The sequence below is a fragment of the Pseudophryne corroboree genome, chromosome 6 (assembly GCF_028390025.1).
Source record: "Pseudophryne corroboree isolate aPseCor3 chromosome 6, aPseCor3.hap2, whole genome shotgun sequence".
In the NCBI taxonomy this organism is placed as follows: domain Eukaryota; kingdom Metazoa; phylum Chordata; class Amphibia; order Anura; family Myobatrachidae; genus Pseudophryne; species Pseudophryne corroboree.
The window spans coordinates 99,698,708-99,711,963 of record NC_086449.1 but is presented as its reverse complement, the minus strand read 5'-3'; the positions used below and the strand labels follow the sequence as shown (position 1 = coordinate 99,711,963).

The following is a 13,256-nucleotide window of genomic DNA, read 5'->3' as shown; positions in this document are numbered from 1 at the left end:
AATAGCAATATAAAAAAAAAAACTATATACGGAACTCTGCAGTGATTTAAACATTGTGATTGGCCGTACGGTAGCCTAATTGCTGAGGTGAACGTGTATCAAACAGCTCAGTGCAATGAATAACCAGAAATACATTAGAAATCCTAAACTGTGCTGCTGGCAACGTTTGGGGCGTGCCTGTTAAAGAAAGAAAGGCAATACATGACTCCTCCTGCCAAGGTTCTCACAGTCACCCATCAGGTCCGCCCTACCCCTTAATAAAGGGCAGCTAAGTGAGGCGTTACGTATTCTCACTGATCGCAATCCGTTTGAGAAGATGTCAGGCAGAGGCAAAGGCGGAAAGGGACTCGGGAAAGGAGGCGCTAAGCGTCACAGGAAGGTGCTGCGGGACAACATCCAGGGCATCACAAAGCCTGCCATCCGCCGTCTAGCACGGAGAGGAGGCGTGAAGCGCATCTCTGGTCTCATCTATGAGGAGACCCGCGGGGTGCTGAAAGTGTTTCTGGAGAACGTGATCCGAGACGCCGTCACTTACACCGAGCACGCCAAGAGGAAGACTGTCACCGCCATGGATGTGGTCTATGCTCTCAAGCGCCAGGGACGCACCCTGTACGGATTCGGAGGCTAAAAATTGAGGCGCATCTAATTCCTTCACTCACACACAAAGGCCCTTTTCAGGGCCGCCCATCACTTCTATAAGGGAGCTGCGCTAACATTGTATATTATGCCCCATATCGTTGTCCTGAGAACCCTTTGATAGCGTACATTAATGTAAACCATTTTTTTTCCTTCTTATTCGTTCCCTCTGCTATTGGTTGCTGACTTTATTTGTGTTGATGCAAGCAGAAAATCCAATGGCGGCACAATCATTTGCAGTCGCTTATGAGAATCCATTGCTGAGTTGTACTGAGGGTACTGCAATGTCATGGCTAGTTCTAGGAGTTACATTGTGAAAGCATAGGGAAACGTATTTACTGAACGACACCTCTCAAGCATTACACGCGGTAATATAGGATTACATTAATGGGTATTATTATATAACTGCAGGGGAAACGGCGACTCCACTCACTTCCCGGCTAAATATGTCCGTGCAATCATTTATCCGTGCCAAATATTCCTGTTATTTTATACTTACAATTAAATAACACATTGTAACCTACTTCTATCTCATAGCAGCGGTACCACTGCATTGAAAACACACACACACACACACACACACACACACACACACACACACACACACACACACACACTCTCTCTCTCTCTCAGGGACTGACGTATCTTGGGTAACACAATCGTTCTCCTGCTCGGTTTGCTGGCCCCGCCGAATAAATCACCGGATTACGTACAGTATGTTCTTAAAAGCAGTTTCTTTACGACTACAATAGATTTTCAGCTACGCTGCCGTCTGTACAACCACCGGGAAGTGTGTGCAGAAGGCGCCGGGCTTTCCCGGTGCTCGCCTAGGTCCGAGTACACAGGACGGAACCATTCAGCTACTGATTGATTTGGAAGCCAACAGTTCACACCGTGCGCCTACAGCTCTGCCTGGACAGGGTGGGTGGCTCTGAAAAGAGCCTTTGGGGGGGATAACAAGGAAGCGAGGCAGCGGCTTCTTTTCCATCACTTCTTGGCCGCAGCTTTCTTGGGCTTAGTTGCCTTCTTGGCCGGGCTTTTTGCCGCTTTTGGCTTCGCTGCTTTCTTGGCTGGACTCTTGGCGGCTTTGGGCTTCGCCGCTTTCTTGGCCGGACTCTTAGCCGCCTTCTTGGGCTTCACAGCTTTAGGCTTCTTCGGGCTTTTGGCAGCAGCCGCCTTTGCGGGTTTCTTCACCTTCTTGGGGCTTTTGGCTGCACTCGGAGCTTTCTTGGGCTTCTTCGGGGACTTGGCCATTTTCTTTGCCGCTGGTTTCTTGGGTTTCAGAGACTTCTGGGCGGCCTTCTTGCTCTCCAGCTGCTTCTTATTGAGCTTGAAGGAGCCGGAAGCGCCGGTGCCTTTCACCTGGGTGAGCGTTCCTTTGGTCACCAATCCTTTCACCCCCACTTTGATGCGACTGTTGTTCCTCTCCACATCGTAGCCTCCGGCAGCCAGAGCCTTCTTCAGGGCGGCAAGAGAAACCCCACTGCGCTCCTTGGAAGCGGCCACGGCCTTTAGGATCAGCTCGGAGACGCTGGGCCCGGAAGACTTGCCGCTTTTCTTGGCTCCCCCTGCAGCTTTCTTCGGCTGCCTCTTCTTTTTGGCTGCGCCCTCTGACGGCGGGACAGCGGCGACGGCTGGTGCAGTTTCTGCCATGTTAGCTCAACGTCACTTTATCCAACAAATAGTAATCCTACACAAGCCGCTGTCTGACGTCTTTTATATACGGTGCCTGCTGTGCTGTAATTGGCTGCTGAGCCTGGTGCGTTCTGTGCTCCCATTGGCGGAATAAGCAGCCCTTGTAAACCCTTCCCTGTCTGTGTGTAAGGGGAAATCTGCCCTCACCTTGTGTTTCCCTAGCGCAGAAAAAGAGTCTTTTATAGGGCATGAGAAAAGCAGCGTGCCGCCTCTCTGCACCACACCAGTACTCCAAGGTCTCCCCTAAGCCTATATGGCCATTGCTAGCCAAGGCGCTGCAAAGAGACCCAGGAATAGCCGCTGTCAGCTCACTTACACCAGGCTGGATCTGCCCAGCATATAACACATCTGTACTTTTCTGCGAGGCTAAAACGTCTGATCGGGTCATTTTTCTCTTTCCCTGGCACTACATGTAACGAAGGTGATCTGGGGCTCAGTCTGTGCAGGGGAGGCAGCATTTTCAAAGATATAAAGGTGATGTGTGGGCTCCGGTACACCCGGGTGGCTAGCACAGGCAGGTTGCCCCACAGCGTATTGGCAGTCTTGTTTAGGAACTCTAGTTACTGTGACAAAAGAGAGTTACCCAGCATAGTCAGCCACAGGTTAACCCTGCTTGTGTGAGATTCTCCCCGTCGTGTAGAATGTTGGTGGGTTTTTCCCCAAATGTTTATAAAATGACCCATACAGACATGAATGTATATTTATGCAAGATATGTGTGTCAGAGTGAGGGCAATGGTGATCTGTTCCCATTACCATTATTACCCAATTATTATATTACCAGAATCAGTATGAATATTCATAAAAATAGAGGGAAACTAGGAATATTAGGGAACATTAATTAGGGGGATACAGGAATAATAGAGAGGAAGGTATAGGGGGATAACTAGAGAGACCTCTTGTAATTGTGCTAGGTGAGAGGAAGGGATGAAACAAGGAAATATAGGGGGGGGAGAAGAAGAAGAAGAAGAAGAAGAGTGGGAAGAAGAAGAAGAAGAAGGGGGGGGGGAGAAGAAGAAGAAGAAGAAGGGGGGGAAGAACAAGAAGAAGAAGAAGAAGAAGAAGAAGAAGGGGGGGAAGAAGAAGAAGAAGAAGGGGGGGGGGAGAAGAAGAAGAAGAAGAAGAAGAAGAAGAAGAAGACAAGTATTCTGCAGCACTGTAGACATAAAAACCTTAGCATTGCAGATTACAGTACACAAGGGATAACATCAGAAGGGTTGAAATTCTTATCATAATATGGGAGAGTAGGTAATTAACGGGAGTAAGAGATGGTCAAAGTGCTTACATGGCCATTGCTAATTGCAGAATAAAAAAGTGGATGCTATTTTAAAGAAATGACATAATAGTCCGATGATTTTGGAATATAAATGGATGATATACATATATGCACACAATAGTTCTGGGGAATGAAATTAAATGATGCAGCTTGCAGAATAAGAAGAGAGACAACAGTCACCCGAGGAGGAAGGGTTCAACTAATCTTACTTTTTAAATGTATTACCGTGATAAAAGCAGGTGCTGCAGGTTCAGCACTGGACGTCACTGACGGGCAGCAGGAGAAAGATGCGCCGAGACCACAAGGCTGAATGTCTAGAGCAGAGGCGGCTGCGGAGCGGAGCATCAGAACCTCCGGGGGAAACATTGTGTCAACAGAGATCCACTGTGGATGCAATGCTGTGAGGAGAAGGGCAACGCAGAGTAACAGAACAGAGTTCAACTGCTTTCACCAGAGATGGAAAGCACAGATATGGGCTAGGGCAGGTCAAGAGCCGTGTTGAGAGGAGAGGATCGCCATAGAGGAATGGAAGGCAAATGGAGATGGACGTGAGATGTGGACAAACAGAGATGATGACTGCTAACTGGAGGGCGTGGGCCAGCAGCAAGTACCATCAAAGTCTGAACCTCATCCCCAATCCATGATGGCAGGCTGGAGTAGGGCTCTAGAGCGCTGGGAGTCTACAGAGAAACTCCAGAGCAGGTAGGGGGACCACGGAGCTGGATCTGGGCCACACCAGTGGCTTTCTGCGTCTCCAAGGATGGTAGAAAAATAAATAAATAAATACATCAATAAATTAATTAATTAATTCTGACCCATGGTAAATATATATTGGCCTTAAATCCCTATGGTCCCATTTAAGAGCATAAACTCTATTATTTTATCATAAATTGAACTTTTTTCAATTTTTTAAGATTGCAGGTTTTTTTTTTTTTTTTTCAAGAACCAGCAAAATGGATATAAATAAATTACATGTGCATAAATAAAAACTCAGCGATTATAATGGAACAACAAACGATTGCTTGTATACGCAGGGCCTTTAGGTTTTTTTTTTTTATTTAGTTTCCACTGAGTAGTAGAAAAGCCCCTTTCTATAATCCAGATCTACAGTAGCCTTGTATTTTCTTCATGCAATGTCCCAGACATATAAGGTTTAGCTTGTGGTCTAAATGGATACATGTGCATAGTTTGTATCAACAAATGTTTCAAAAGAAGAGTTACAATTGTATCATACTATAATACTGTTTCCCATTAGTATCAAATCGTTTCACACATGCAGAAGTTCTATTCATACTCAATTCTACAGCTACCGTACTCACTATATGCTTGTAACTGCATAACATGTATTTATGGTTTAATAATGAAACGATTGTTATTTTAGATCATGCAGTATGCAGGTTGTTTCTCTCCCCCCCGTTTTCCTGCACTCATATATTAAGGTCTCACTGGAATTAGTAGGTATAGCTTGTAAGTACATATAATAGTATTTACTGTTTTCTGTTAGTATAATCAGTTTCCAACGCATTTCGAATATCTGATTATACTCAAATCTAAAGCTATAGAATATGCTATGTAAGGGGGGTATATTCTTCTACTTTACAAGTACAACTGAGAAGGGGGGAAGAAGAGAAAGAAGAAGGAAAAAGAAAAGAAAAACCAATTCTTGGCGGTCTTTTTGAAAAATCCAAGGCTTTGTCTAAACCAGTCAGGTCGAAGGGCGTTTCTAAGTCCTCTTATCACAGGGCAGCAATGCGTATAAATAGAGCTGTAGAACGGCAGCTCTCTATTCATTCTCTTTCTTTCCACATACTTACGTCAGACATGGCCAGGACCAAGCAGACAGCGCGTAAGTCCACTGGCGGCAAAGCTCCCCGCAAGCAGCTGGCGACCAAAGCCGCCCGGAAGAGCGCCCCAGCTACCGGCGGTGTAAAGAAGCCTCACCGTTACCGTCCCGGGACCGTTGCTCTTCGGGAGATCCGCCGCTACCAGAAGTCCACTGAGCTGCTGATCCGCAAGCTGCCCTTCCAGCGTCTTGTGCGGGAGATCGCCCAGGACTTCAAGACTGACCTGCGCTTCCAGAGCTCCGCCGTCATGGCCCTGCAAGAGGCCAGCGAGGCTTATCTGGTGGGGCTCTTCGAGGACACCAACCTGTGCGCCATCCACGCCAAGAGGGTGACCATCATGCCCAAAGACATCCAGCTGGCCCGCAGGATCCGAGGGGAGAGGGCATAGATACTCGGCACTTCCTATACACGCAACAACACAAAGGCTCTTTTCAGAGCCACCCAAGTCTTTCTAAACGAGCTGCAGCATAAGTTACCCCTCAATGTCAGAGTAACAGGATGCGGATGAATCCTCCGCTCTCCACCTATAGCGGCTTTAAAGGACAGGCCAAATCTGTTCATCTTAAATATATATAATACAATGATAACATCCCTTTATTCACTTTGGGGCTTGCTTAACTATCAAAAATAACTAAATATTTGGCCGGACTGGTTCACCGACAGTACATCGTTACTAGTGTTCCGCCTAGATTCCCTTGTAAAATTGTTTTCTTCAGCAGGGATACTAAGAGGATAGTCTCATATTTTTTTTTTCAATGACCAAATACTTTTATTTCATGCAGCTGTTTTCATCCTGGCTTTGTTACGTCACACAGAGAATATGGTTTCTCCCTCTATATACTTTATACGGATCAGCTTCCCACTCCTATAAGCGGAAGGGGCCTCATTTGCAGCATGCAGTTATTGCAAAGGGAATATTCAGACTATCGTTAGATTTCACCACAACTGACCAGGGCTCCTAAAGGGTAAGGGAGCGTCTATAGCTTTAGCGGTTGTATGGACGGGATGTGGAGATGAAAGCGCGGCTAGCCCGTCAGATATCGCTACAACACAAGCAATGGCAGTACACACAGCTCTCCTGGGAAGACGTGGGTGGCTCTGAAAAGAGCCTTTGTGTTGTGTGCCGGGTACATATCGTTTCTGTGGTGGAAGCTGCCAGCCTCGCATTACTTGCTCTTGGCCGGTTTGTGGCTCTCGGTCTTCTTGGGCAGCAGCACGGCCTGGATGTTGGGCAGGACGCCTCCCTGGGCGATGGTCACCCCACCGAGCAGCTTGTTGAGCTCTTCGTCGTTGCGCACAGCCAGCTGCAGGTGGCGGGGGATGATGCGGGTCTTCTTGTTGTCGCGGGCGGCGTTTCCGGCGAGCTCCAGGATCTCAGCCGTCAGATACTCCAGCACCGCGGCCAGATAGACCGGGGCACCGGCTCCCACTCGCTCAGCATAGTTTCCTTTCCTCAGCAGACGGTGAACGCGACCGACTGGGAACTGGAGACCGGCCCGGGATGAGCGAGTCTTGGCCTTAGCCCGGGTCTTGCCGCCTTGTTTGCCTCTGCCGGACATGTTCAGTTCACAAAGCTAAGAATTTCTTCTAACAAACTGAGAGGAAATGTGAGCCTGTAATACCGCCCTCCTCCTATATATACACTCAGAGAGGATCGACCGCGTGCTCTGTGATTGGTTTGCTTACAAATGAACCAATGCAGCTCAAGTTTATCCACAGACCAATCCGCAATATGTAGTGTGGGGGGTTAGCTACCACTCAGCGTCACGTGACACTTCTACCCTATAGTGTTACCAGAAGCGGCGAAGCCTCATTTGCATAAGATGCCTATAAATAGAGCAAAGCCGGGCGGTGTACGGCACAGATTCTCTCTGCTTTGTGTACAAGAAGTGAGTGGTGAAAATGCCTGATCCAGCAAAGTCTGCGCCGGCGCCCAAGAAAGGCTCAAAGAAAGCCGTAACCAAGACCCAGAAGAAGGATGGGAAGAAGCGTAGAAAGAGCAGGAAGGAGAGTTACGCCATTTACGTCTACAAGGTGCTGAAGCAGGTGCACCCTGACACCGGCATCTCCTCCAAGGCTATGGGCATCATGAACTCCTTTGTCAATGACATCTTTGAGCGCATTGCGGGGGAAGCTTCCCGCCTGGCTCACTACAACAAGCGCTCCACCATCACCTCCCGGGAGATCCAGACCGCCGTACGCCTGCTGCTGCCGGGAGAGTTGGCCAAGCACGCCGTGTCCGAGGGCACCAAGGCCGTCACCAAGTACACCAGCGCCAAGTAGTTTCCCTTCCTTCTCCGATCCATCAACACAAAGGCTCTTTTAAGAGCCACCCACCTCTCTCTCTAATCGGGCTGAAACTGTAAATCGGGGTAATAGATAGGCATTATGTAGCAGATGTCGCCGTTAGTGCTTAGAAAAAGCAATCCATAGAGCAGTGACCGACCGTGTAGTTTCTGCAGAACTAGAGAATGATTGTGTCTCATTGAAATGTTACACAGTATCATTAGATTGCAGCAATTGTGTTACTATCACCCTGATGATCACAGATGCTACAGGGTCGTTGGTCTCTCAAGATGCCCTGTGTAGTGTGCTACTGTTACTGTATCATCGCACCTTAACAGCAGGATGCAAACTCCGGTATCAGTGCAGGTATATTCTACCCAATCCATTCTTAGACACCCGTTTCCGAGAGCTTGGTGATCATACAATGCTTGCTCAGGCACACATGCCTGCCTTGCTCCGCAGAATAACAGAGATACAGGGGCGGCTGAGCAGCAGTGTTCCGGATCGGGACTGGATGAGAGGGAGAGGAGAGACCGAAGCGCAGAGCTGGCACGCAGACCGAGCCCGGGAGCCAGGCAACTTTTAGCCTTTACAGTGACTAGTCAGGAGCGGCAAGGCATTGGGGTGATTTTGTTTTGTCCCGCCGAAATCTGGTCCACACTCATTGGTCGATTTTGAATATTCCTCTTCCTATCTGAAGGCGGATGTGTGCGGGACATTTGCTGTTCCAATACACGCGTTCTGTATTTGGGAAATATATCGGGTACATTGAAAAAATAAAGTCAAAACAGTAAGGCATGTATTATGTCTGTTGTGCTCATCAGAGTTCGGCTTCATAACTATTATGATAGCCGTTAAAACATCAATGAATCACACGGGGATAAGATAATAGATATGTGATACTCTATAGCTAGAAATTATCTTCTTCACGTGACCTCCAGCGTGTCACGTGACCGGGGCATTGACACGTCACCACATCCAGGGCGGAAGCTCCAGGCTCCCCAGGACGCTGCACACCTTCCCACACGTGGGTCCTCCTCACCATAAAGGTAAATGTTTTGCACTGTTTTCACACTTTGTATTTGGCTCACCTTGAAAAAGGGGCTTGCGTGCCCCGAAACGTTGGAGTTACCAGCCATGAATTAAAAGCACCAGCACTTTATTCACGCTGTGTCAGTCTCTGAGTGCCGCTGTTTGTTACACAGTTTGCTACCTGCATTAATTCCTCCAGATGGCACCTGAGCAACATATCCATCGCTAGGAGAGTGCCGATCCGACAATTGCAAGTATCCATAGGACTTCAGCACCTATGTGTGCTACTGTCCACCTGGGATAAGGCACCCCCGAACTTCCAAACATCGTAAGACTTTTTAAATACAAACATATCCGTTTACCTCATGATGAGCACAATCCACTAAAGGTCAACCCAGCCCTTTTTTGCACCCCAGCACTTTATCACCACCTGCACTTTAACAGGAAGAAACGTTTCTACACAGTGGAACACTCCACAATTTTGCACTTTTATTTCAGACCTGTGATTAAAAAGTGATCCTGGCACAAGATGTCACAAGCAACAGCTCGCGGAGCAGCAGCCAGTAACCAGGCCAAATTATATAGCTTCACAAATGCAGATGCTGACCGATTGCTATTTACCGAGGGACTCACTGCTGCTGATGAGTAACTCTGCATGGACGACATCTATCATCAATTGCTCAAATTGAAAAAAAGAGAAGTGGACTATTTGATGCACGGGATCTCCCTGTCCAACTACTATCGCGAAAAAATAATACCCAGAGGATTTCGCATTCGCAACGTTCCTACAATTGGAAGATTTAACGTAGAGTTCTGCGAACGCTGGACCGGCATCCTCAACAAATGCAGCATGGATCTCATGCTGCTGGTGGTAGAGGAAGCCGGCAGGGAATTGAAAATCACCCGTGATAAAATTCAGTCTTTTGAACAGGAACACCATACACTACTCACTTCTGATAGCAATCAAGCATCTATCAAGAAACTACAAATGGCCTGCGACAATCACAAAAAAGAATTGATCAAATTCAAACGGGTCAAATTATTGACAGTCCAGGAGGATTATGAAACTAATCGAGTTTATCGATGGCTTTCCGGGGGGGAACCCGGTGAACATAAGCCTTATAACCACCGATCGAGATTCAGCTGGCGTAGAAGAAGGGAGGAGAGGCAGAAAGGCAATGCCACCTCCAATAGCGACAGCGATTTCGTCTTAGCCGACTCAGAAGGTCCCCCAGAAGCCCAGGATCCCCCTTTAGGGGCAAAGCCTGCCACAGAAGCAGGCACAAAAACCAGAGGGCGCCCACCCGCAGGGGACAACAAAACAAAAGGCTCCAGAAACAAGAAGTAGATACCACCTACAATCTTTCTGATCGAGAACTCACCCCATTGGAAATTAAAGTATTAAATCGTGGACTCTCATTTGTCCCTACAAATGAATTTGATGAACTGACCTGGCAAATTGATCTACACAAATTCACTCGCAAACTCCGCTTACAAGAGCACTTTCAAGATCAAGTTCCAGTCACCACTTCAGAACCGCACCAGTCCTTCATTAACTCCACCCGCAGCTCCAAGTTTGATCCACCATCGTCCAATCCATCAATAAAAACCTTTACACGGTTACTGGACGATTCCTTGATGAAGTACACCCAGGCTAATCAGAGTCATCATCGCAACATGTCACGCTCTGAATTCAAAGCCCTAAAGCAACTTGCCACCTACAAGGATATAGTGGTCCGCCCCGCAGACAAGGGGGGTGGTATAGTCATTATGAATTTAAGCGACTATAAACAGGAAGCATACCGCCAGCTGGGTGATACATCAGTTTATGAAGCACTGACTGCGGATCCAACCAAACAATTCAAAATTGAAGTGGATAACATCCTTGATTCAGCATTCAATACCGGGTTAATAACCAGCAAACTATGCAAAGCGCTCAAACAAGATTTCCCTGTGGTCCCCCTGTTATTTCTGGTCCCCAAAATACATAAGAGTTTAGATCATCCTCCCGGCAGGCCGATAATTTCTGCGCACAAAGCACTTTATCAGCCGATCTCCATTTTTCTGGACAGTATATTGCAGCCGCTCATCCTGGCGCAACCAAACTACCTCAAGGACACTACCAGCTTCTTAAATCTACTCAAGACAGTCGATGCGATACCCGCGGAAACCATCATCTGCACAGTTGACATCTGTAGCTTATACACCTGCATTCCGCACGACCAAGGGCTAACGGCAATGAGATCGTTTTTAACCAAAGCCAATATGAGCAATCTTGATCATGATTTGTTCCTGCGATTACTCGAACTGATACTAACCCACAATTATTTTTTATTCGATGGAAAGTATTATCGGCAAGTAAGCGGCTGCTCCATGGGAAGCAATGTATCTCCCTCGTTTGCTAACGTCTTTATGTTAGAGGAAGAACAGGCTATGTTTTTCAATAATGATGTTTACTCACAATATATACTACATTATTGTAGATATATAGATGATGTGTTTTTGCTCTGGACCGGAGGCAAAGAAAGGTTTGAAAAGTTCATCGGAGTCATTAATAACAGACAGTCCACCATTAGAGTCACATCGCAGTGTGACCCGATTAAACTAAATTATTTGGACGTTAACGTCATCATCAAAGACGGCATGTTGCATACTGAGGTGTACTATAAGCCAACCGACAAAAACACCTTATTACGATACAACAGCCATCACCCCACTGCCCTCAAAAAGGGGCTTCCTAAATCTCAATACATGAGGGCAGCCAGAATTACCAGTGATCCGACACAACTGGAATCTGCTCTGGATAATGTCACTACAAGGTTCAAACAGAGAGGCTACAACAGCAAATTATTACTCACCAACGAACAAAAAGTCTTGATGACAAACAGAGAACAACTTCTAACTCCGACCATCAAGAAGAGTAATGACATTGTACCATTCGTGGCACAGTATAATACATCCAGTGCTGTAATTCCACGGGCCCTTAATGCACTGTGGCCCATAGTTTCCACCGATAAGAACCTAACTGGGCTAAGGAGGAAAAGACCCATGATGTGCTACAGAAGAGGCAGAAGCATTAAAGATTTTGTGGTACATCCAGACATCACAGGATTTGATTCCACGCCTACCACTAATTTTCTAACTAAAACATCAGGCTGCTATAAATGCTTAGGCTGTGAAACCTGTAAAACTATGATCACTGGCACAAGGTTCAAATCCACCTCCACAGGGACTTCCTACAGTATCAAGCACGTACTCACCTGTACTACAACTCATGTAGTCTACCTAATTACGTGTCCATGTAAACAGCAGTACGTAGGCAAGACCATACGCAATGCCAGGGAGCGATTTGCCCTGCACAGGTCCGCATTAAAAGCAGCACTTTTATCCAAGAAATCGGAACAACCCGTGGCCAGACACTATGTCGAGAAGCAACATACGTTGAAAGATTTACAGTTCCAAATTATTGACCATATCCCCATTAATCCAAGAGGCGGAGACAGAGCAGCCACCCTACTTAGACGGGAAGCAACGTGGATGTATAGATTGGACACTGTGAGGCCGAAAGGTCTTAACGACAGAATCCAATGGAGTGTCTTCTGAGTAATATCTATTAGCACTTGTCTCCACCATTTGACTATGGGGACGGTTGTATTGTTGACATTTCTGATCATGTACCAGACCCATCAGCCCTCACACTTTATGACTTATGCGTGCCGCTTAATATGTATTTCTCTCACTGGTATAGTATTGTATAATTTAGGTGTTTATCATTAATGACTCTTTGATCCATTATGAGATTGCTAGTGCTAGACTACCAGGTGATCTTTTAATCCAGTTTATCATGTCTGTTTTTGGTATGCTGTATGTTACGACAGCACACTGTAACAGTTTCTTCCTATCTTATGTAATTGTCATTTCACTCTCAATCACCCTCAGCCTGAAGTCACGCTTCCTCCGCAACCCCAGCACCCGCACTTGCCGTAGGCATCCATGGCAACCAAGGAGCGTCTGGTTGCCAAGGCAACGTGACGGCCCGGGACACGCTGGAGGTCACGTGACCGGGGCATTGACACGTCACCACATCCAGGGCGGAAGCTCCAGGCTCCCCAGGACGCTGCACACCTTCCCACACGTGGGTCCTCCTCACCATAAAGGTAAATGTTTTGCACTGTTTTCACACTTTGTATTTGGCTCACCTTGAAAAAGGGGCTTGCGTGCCCCGAAACGTTGGAGTTACCAGCCATGAATTAAAAGCACCAGCACTTTATTCACGCTGTGTCAGTCTCTGAGTGCCGCTGTTTGTTACACAGTTTGCTACCTGCATTAATTCCTCCAGATGGCACCTGAGCAACATATCCATCGCTAGGAGAGTGCCGATCCGACAATTGCAAGTATATATATATATATATACACATTTGCTGTTTATCTATATAGGCCAGGGATCGTCATTACTGATAGAAAACAAAAGCGTATGTCAATCAATCTC

The 13,256-nt window shown here is 46.9% G+C and overlaps 3 protein-coding genes across 3 annotated transcripts; 1 reads left to right on the top strand and 2 right to left on the bottom strand.

Moving 5' to 3' along the window:
* Positions 1 to 1,623: 1,623 nt before the first annotated feature.
* LOC134934881 (histone H1C-like) lies at positions 1,624 to 2,300 on the bottom strand. The gene has a single exon (XM_063930222.1). The coding sequence runs from the start codon at positions 2,287 to 2,289 to the stop codon at positions 1,624 to 1,626; it is 666 nt and encodes a 221-aa protein (XP_063786292.1). The 5' UTR covers positions 2,290 to 2,300.
* Positions 2,301 to 5,424: 3,124 nt separating this feature from the next.
* LOC134936479 (histone H3) lies at positions 5,425 to 5,837 on the top strand. The gene has a single exon (XM_063931527.1). It carries the CDS (start codon positions 5,427 to 5,429, stop codon positions 5,835 to 5,837), a length of 411 nt encoding a protein of 136 aa, XP_063787597.1. The 5' UTR covers positions 5,425 to 5,426.
* A 778-nt stretch (positions 5,838 to 6,615) lies between these two features.
* On the bottom strand, positions 6,616 to 7,039 carry LOC134936480 (histone H2A type 1-like). Its single transcript, XM_063931528.1, has one exon. It carries the CDS (start codon positions 7,006 to 7,008, stop codon positions 6,616 to 6,618), a length of 393 nt encoding a protein of 130 aa, XP_063787598.1. The 5' UTR covers positions 7,009 to 7,039.
* Between the last annotated feature and the right edge of the window lie 6,217 nt (positions 7,040 to 13,256).

What these genes read in the sequence shown, in the direction of transcription:
- LOC134934881 (XM_063930222.1), bottom strand. Translation starts at nt 2,289, where the DNA reads ATGGCAGAAACTGCACCAGCCGTCGCCGCTGTCCCGCCGTCAGAGGGC.
- LOC134936479 (XM_063931527.1), top strand. Translation starts at nt 5,427, where the DNA reads ATGGCCAGGACCAAGCAGACAGCGCGTAAGTCCACTGGCGGCAAAGCT.
- LOC134936480 (XM_063931528.1), bottom strand. Translation starts at nt 7,008, where the DNA reads ATGTCCGGCAGAGGCAAACAAGGCGGCAAGACCCGGGCTAAGGCCAAG.